This window comes from Sceloporus occidentalis, unplaced genomic scaffold (assembly GCF_023333645.1).
Source record: "Sceloporus occidentalis isolate IW3139 unplaced genomic scaffold, rSceOcc1.0.p SCAF_39, whole genome shotgun sequence".
NCBI classification, from domain to species: Eukaryota; Metazoa; Chordata; class Lepidosauria; order Squamata; family Phrynosomatidae; genus Sceloporus; species Sceloporus occidentalis.
This window is the reverse complement of record NW_028317019.1, coordinates 2,722,611-2,729,430: the sequence shown is the minus strand read 5'-3', so window position 1 is coordinate 2,729,430 and position 6,820 is coordinate 2,722,611. Positions and strand designations below refer to the sequence as shown.

At 40.7% G+C, this 6,820-nt stretch overlaps 1 protein-coding gene across 1 annotated transcript; it reads right to left on the bottom strand.

Moving 5' to 3' along the window:
• Nucleotides 1-290: 290 nt before the first annotated feature.
• On the bottom strand, nt 291-5,471 carry LOC149290410 (uncharacterized). Its single transcript, XM_089489202.1, has 3 exons — nt 5,100-5,471; nt 4,157-4,277; nt 291-1,689 (listed from the first exon to the last, which is right to left on the bottom strand). The coding sequence occupies exons 1-3, from the start codon at nt 5,172-5,174 to the stop codon at nt 887-889; spliced, it is 999 nt and encodes a 332-aa protein (XP_089345328.1). The 5' UTR covers nt 5,175-5,471; the 3' UTR covers nt 291-886.
• Nucleotides 5,472-6,820: the final 1,349 nt, after the last annotated feature.

Below are 6,820 nucleotides of genomic sequence, written 5' to 3'. Positions count from 1 at the left end.
TTCAGCGGCCTCCTCTTCCTTCCCTCCTTTCCTCCTTTGAAGAGACCGCAATAGAGCTCAAGGTGCAGAGGGAAAGGCAGGAAAGGAAGGCTCTGCTTTGGAAATCAAGCTCTCTCTATGTATCTTCTATTTCTGTGTATGTGTTTGCCTCTGCTGTTCTTATGGCTGGGAATGGAGCTGAGGACTGAAGAGAGAAGAAAGTGTCCATTTTGAGCAAATTCAGACCTTCTGTGCATCAAAGAGTCCAGTGTGTTGAAATAGCAAAGAACTTTATTGAGAACCCTTAGGAATTCAGTGTTTGAGCCAGAACTGCCCATTCCAAGCAAATACATTAAAACTTCAAAACCTAAAACTCCACCCTCTTCCAAACCTAGCCCCCACCTCCAATTCCCATAATCTATGCCCCAAAGGTAACAAGCCCCTCTTTGCCATTCCCAGAAACTAGACCCCTTTCTGTTAATACCGGCCTCCAACTTTCTTCAGCCAACATCCCAAACATTGCAAAAGCTATCATTGCTATAACTATTCTAGATAGCTGCAACAAATCCCAGCCCCCCAACTAGCAAACCTATACCATGACCCACAATCCCCAGCCAAATTTGTAACCCAAAGAAACGATCTATACTATTAGCAAATAAAACCTAAACTTATCGAAATACAACTTTAAAATACAAACAGACATATGGACAGACAAACCTTACAAACAAAATCACAAGGGCCTTTTCGTAGCACCTCTGAATTAAAAATATATTTTTTTGTATTCCTTATTGGTAAAAATAATGTTAGTTCACTGCTGGGATTTGTGTTGCTTCTCTCCTGTATGGCCTCTCTGATGTGTCACTAGGTTTGACTTCCGAGAAAAACATTTCCCACAATGCTGGCATTTCTATGGCTTCTCTCCTGTATGGCCTCTCTGATGTCTCACTAGGATTGATTTACGAGAAAAGCATTTCCAACAATGCTGGCATTTGTATGGCTTCGCTCCTGTGTGGACTCTCTGATGTGTCACTAGGTGTGACTTCTGAGAGAAAGATTTCCCACAATGCTGGCATTTGTATGGCTTCTCTCCTGTGTGGCCTCTCTGATGTGTCACTAGGATTGATTTACGAGAAAAGCATTTCCAACAATGCTGGCATTTGTATGGCTTCGCTCCTGTGTGGACTCTCTGATGTCTCACTAGGTTTGACTTCCGAGAAAAACATTTCCCACAATGCTGGCATTTGTATGGCTTCGCTCCTGTGTGGACTCTCTGATGTGTCTCTAGGTTTGACTTCCGAGAAAAACATTTCCCACAATGCTGGCATTTGTATGGCTTCTCACCTGTGTGGACTCTCTGATGTCTCACTAAGTCTGCCTTCAAAGAAAAACATTTCTCACAATGCTGGCATTTGTATGGCTTCGCTCCTGTGTGGACTCTCTGATGTGTCACTAGATGTGACTTCTGAGAAAAACATTTCCCACAATGCTGACATTTGTATGGCTTCGCTCCTGTGTGGACTCTCTGATGTCTCACTAGGTCTGACTTCAGAGAAAAACATTTCCCACAATGCTGACATTTGTATGGCTTCTCTCCTGTGTGGACTCTCTGATGTCTCACTAGGTCTGACTTCAGAGAAAAACATTTCCCACAATGCTGGCATTTGTATGGCTTCTCTCCTGTGTGGACTCTTTCATGACTGACAAGTTCTTCTGTAAACAAGGAAAATGAGAGACAAGACAATCTCAGCGTTAAGAGAGGAAGATGTTACCCATACATTCAGCTCCACGTTCACCCCTCCCTATTTCAGATTAAATTAATAAACTTGGTGTGAGTGACCCTGTTCTGGATACCCCCAAATCCATATAATGATTGTATCCTTACCCATAGGAGCTAGCAAAGAAGAGATTGAGGGAACTTTCATGAGAAAATAACTGGAATCAGAGAGTTAGGCTGGTGAAACATATTCCATTAAATATATGTAAAGATATTTTGATTAAAAAGTGGCATCATATCCTGTGAGACTGCCATAGAGTACAGAGTCAGAGCCCAAGGGATGATGCGACCTAACTGCAGAGGACACTTCATGCTGTTTGGCTCCAGGAGGTGACTCCCAACCAATACAGTATACAGCTCACATGCGGATTGGTGTAGATTGGACCAGAGTTGTATGTACAAGAGATGGTGAAGTTGATGGAAGTCAGAGAGGAGAGCTGGCAAATATTTGTATTATTTTGCAACTCAAAATAGAGAACCTACAAGTATTTCGATGAAATCAACTGCGTTTGTGTCTTATTTTTAAGTGAAAAGTGGCCAGTGCTTTGCCAATATCTATATCTGGACATCTGTTTCCATACTCTGCTATGTTATTCTTGGCTGCATCTGGGAGCATTACCCTCAGATTGTGCTGTATATCGGCTTGTGAATGTGATCAGAATTCAGAGCCAAGAAGGACCAAGATCCAGTGTGCTAATCCTTTTTGTCTGAGATTATTATTATCAAGCACCCATTACATTCAATTTGGTTTCAAACCATTCTCTCCCCCAGGAATCTTTCTAAAGCAATTTAAACGTTTTTGAACACTCGGTTTCTGACCCCAAGAAACAATCACAGTATAAATATCTACCCAGACTGGCTGTTCTTTTACGTCAGTCCAATTACAGACAGACAGTCTGTCAGTTTACATTGCTAAACACCTCAATGCACTCACCAGCCCCACTTGCCTTTGGAGTTACTGACTTCTCTCCCCTTTCTGGACCCTCAGCAATTGCAATCAAGATCCATCTAGGTAAAGTTTTACCATTAGCAAAGCCTCACACTATTCACCACTCCCACCTTTGTTACCTAGTTCGGGTGTGTATGTGTGTGTGTGTGTGTGTGTGAACACTTATATCTGTATGTGCGTGTATATGTGTATATATTGCTTTTCCCCTAAATAAAACATAAAAACCTATTTCAAATGCCTTTGAAGTTCTCTGTGCTTCCAGGCCTGGTATAGTTGGGCTGAATTCCAAGGTCGCTCTTGCCCCAACCAAATTATATGTCTGCTTTCAGCTAAGTACCAAATTCTCCCTAAAAGCATAGCACTTGCGGGTGTCTTCCCCAGACTTCAGCATTCTGGGTAACAAAGGGCCTCTGTAATCAACCATGGAACTAAGCAAGCTCAGGTAGGAAAAGAATCCTAAGAGAAAAATGTAGGTTTTGTGTCCCTCTTTCCTCCCTTCATAGGTATCACTCATAATTGCTAAATGCAACCCCTAAATATGTCTGAAAACAAAGATTTGAACCAATTCTCAGAGGTTCTCTCAAACCAGTTCATAAAATCTGTCAGGTTTGTGGCTGGCTCCCAATCCCCAAGACCCCTCTCCTTTGGTGTCTCTCCAATAGTGCCTCACTAAACTTTGCATTCAGATATTCTACAGGATGTTGCTATCACAATTAAACTACGCTTGAACGGGATATAGGACTCCTAGTAGACCACCAGTTGAACATCGGCCAACAGTGTGATGCGGCAGCTAAAAAGGCCCATGTGATTCTAGGCTGCATCAATACGAGTATAGTTTCTAGATCAAGGGAAGTAATAGTGCCACTCTATTCTGCTTTGGTCAGGCCTCACTTAGAATAATCCTGTGTCCAGTTCTGGGCCCCACAATTCAAAAAGGATGTTGACAATTGGAACATGTCCAGAGGAGAGCAACCAAAGTGGTGAAGGATTTGGAAACCATCAAGCCCTATGTGGAGCGACTTAGACAGCTGGGAATGCTTACCCTGGAGAAAAGAAAGTTAAGAGTGGATATGATATCCTTGTTTAAATATCGGAAAGAGTCGTATTGAGGATGGAGCAAGCATACTTTCTGCTGCTACAGAAAAAAGGAGACACCACAATGGATGCAAGCCAGAGGGAAAGAGGTTCCACCGAAATATTAGAAGGAACTTTGGGACAGTAAGAGCTCTTCGACAGTGGAATATACTCCCTTAGAGTTTGGCAGAGTCCTCTTCTTTGGAGGTCTTTAAACAGAGGCTTGGAATGTGTATTCCTGCATGGCAGAAGGGGGTTGAACAGGATGGCCCTTGTGGTCTATTTCAACTCTAGTTCTAGTGGAATCATAGCAACATGATAATTAAGCATAAAGGCGACTTCAGTCTTCATAGAAAAGACAATGGATTCCAGTTCCTTACCCACAGAGGCCACATTTTCATAATTCTCCATCATCACATAACTGTACATCAGTCTCTGCTTGTTTGTTAACAGTTTCCATTCCTCCTCAGTGAAATATACAGCCACATCTGCAAAGGTCACCTGCAACAGAAAATAGCCCTTATCCAGAAACTGACTAAGGAAAAGGGGAGGAAAGCACATGGTGCATCCAAATATTATTTCATCACTTCACAATTCAGTCCAGGAAATAAACTTTAAATTCTATCAGCAATAAAGAAGCTACTGCCTTTGAGAACCAGTTTGTCTCGAATTCTTTCAATATAATATACAATATAATAAACAATGTAATTTAGGCCATGGCTGGGATATTGAGGATGGATTAGGACACTAACTATCCCAAAATATATAGTATATTTAGCCACAAAAGAATTATGGGGCATTTAGCCATTTCTTGCCAAATCTCAGAGGCAAATGTTATTTTTAATAAGGGCCACTGGGCCCACCCCCAATTTAGATCCAGAGACATTCTCCCATATCCCCAATATTTCACAGATTGGAAAAGCAAGTCACATGTGGACAAGCAATCCAGAAGGTGGTGAGGATGGTCAAAGTTGTTTATGAGGAAGATCACACAAGCTAGGAAGGGCACAGCAGTTTGCTTTTGCTTCAGCCTCCTGGGAAGGGCAATATCCTGCCTCCTTCTTTCCTCTCCTCTCCCCACTTTTGAGTTGATGGGATGCAAACTGAATGGCTCTCGGGATTTGAAGTGAGCTGAGAAGGGGGAAAGTGGGAGGAGGAGGAGAGAGCAACCGGGACATGTTTGGAAGCCCCTGAAAAAGTGGGGTGACAGAGGATTAACCAGGACTGTCTCTGCTAAATTGGGAGCTTATGTTCTCCGCTTGCTTTCATGAACTGGCCCAGCAGTGACACAGATGAAACTAATACTCAAGAACCTCGACTCACCAAAGAGTTCTTGTACTTCTGCATCCTCTTTCTCTGGGAGCCCAACTCCCTCCGCTTGGCCTCTGTGTCGGCCATCAGGTGGGCAAGGGTCCTGGTGGTCTTGCACTTGGGTCACTTCCAGCAAAAGGTGCCCCAAAGCTGTGTCCAAGGGGGCCAAGATAAAGTTCCTGCGAGAAGAAAGCAGAGATTCAAAAAAGGATGCAAATTGGATCTCCTATAAAGAATCAATGCAAATAGATAGAACTGGTTATAGAATAAGACATGAGAAGATCCTAATGATCAGGGTTATGATCTTTCATGGTTCTTTTACAGACAATTAAGAAAGCTCTTCCTAATGGATAAAAAACAATACGGTATTGGTAAATCAGACTCTGATCTAGAACAGGAAATAATGTTGAATAAAGATGCCTTATTAGCAAGATTTTATAATTGTATTCTTAAAAAATCTATACAGAAGACGAAGTTATTAAAGAAAATATGATCAGATGGCCTCAAAACTTTGGTTTTGCAATTGAATTAGACCCTTGGGAATACACTTGGAAAAACAGATTCAACTATACTTGAAGCCAAAACATCAAAGAGAGTTATTATAAAACATTTTTGATGGTATTTAACACCAGAAAGAATAAGCAAGATGTATAAGAATTGCAGAAATTTGTGTTGGAAATGTGAAAAGGAGCAGGGCTCAATCTATCAAATGTGGTGGACTTTGGGAAAGAGATACAACTTTGGAAGTTGATTTATTTTGAAATTAAGAAATTTCTAAATATATCTTTTAAATTCTCAGCTGAAATTCTTAATATAATAGAACAATCCATAGGACAAAACACATGGTAAAATATTATTTTATATGTTGTCATCTGCAAGAATAGTGTTTGCTCAGAGATAGAAAATTAAGAAATACCTTCAAAAGAAGATTGGATATTTAAGCTTCTGGACATGATGGAAATGGACAAACTCTCAAGAGGAATTAGAAAGGAGCGTCAAATTTATATAAAGGAGACTCAAATAATATAATTGAATACCTCCAGAAGCATGGAGGGAAAATGCTACTTTAGAGACAGAACTAATTTAAGTTGAAGTATTTTAATTTATTCAAAGAAGACAGCTGTAAAACAGAAGTATGTTGGGAGGTTAAAAACCCAATGATGTTGAGTTTAATCTAATGAGAGCGATTTTGTATCAACTGTTTTACAATTTAAATGAGGACTGAAAGAGAAAATAAATGATTCGTAAGTATAAGTAGAACAATATATATTTGCTTTTTACTTATTAACAGATAATTCAAAAATGAATGAGACAGAAATAAAAGTTAGTCTGGTAGTTTGGAAGCAGTGGATGGTAAATGCAAGTAATAGGTTTGTCTTTAACCGCTCAGTGCTATGGACTCCTGGGATTTTGCCTTTGGACACTTAGCCTTCTCTGCCAGAGAGCTCTGGTGCCACAATGAACTACAAATCCCAGGATCCCACAGGATGGAGCCAGGAGAGTTAAAGCGGTTTCGAACTGGATTATTTCTGCAGTGCAGATAGAGCCAGAGTCGGTTGTAAAAGGGCAGAAGCACCCAAGTCTTGTTTTTACCTTCCTAATAATGGGTTTCCTTTAAAAGAAAGAAGCAGTCTGCTTTTCTGTCTAATCCTTAATTTCGTTGTTCTTGTTTGTTTCTATGTTTACTTGGTCATATGAAATGGTCTGGTCTGTCTCCTTTCTTCTTCCCTGAA

Coding starts and splice junctions, on each gene's coding strand:
- LOC149290410 (XM_089489202.1), bottom strand. CDS start 5,174: ATGGCCGACACAGAGGCCAAGCGGAGGGAGTTGGGCTCCCAGAGAAAG. Junction 4,278..5,099: donor AGAAGTACAAGAACTCTTTG/GTGAGTCGAGGT, acceptor TTTCTGTTGCAG/GTGACCTTTGCAGATGTGGC. Junction 1,690..4,156: donor TGAAAATGTGGCCTCTGTGG/GTAAGGAACTGG, acceptor CCTTGTTTACAG/AAGAACTTGTCAGTCATGAA.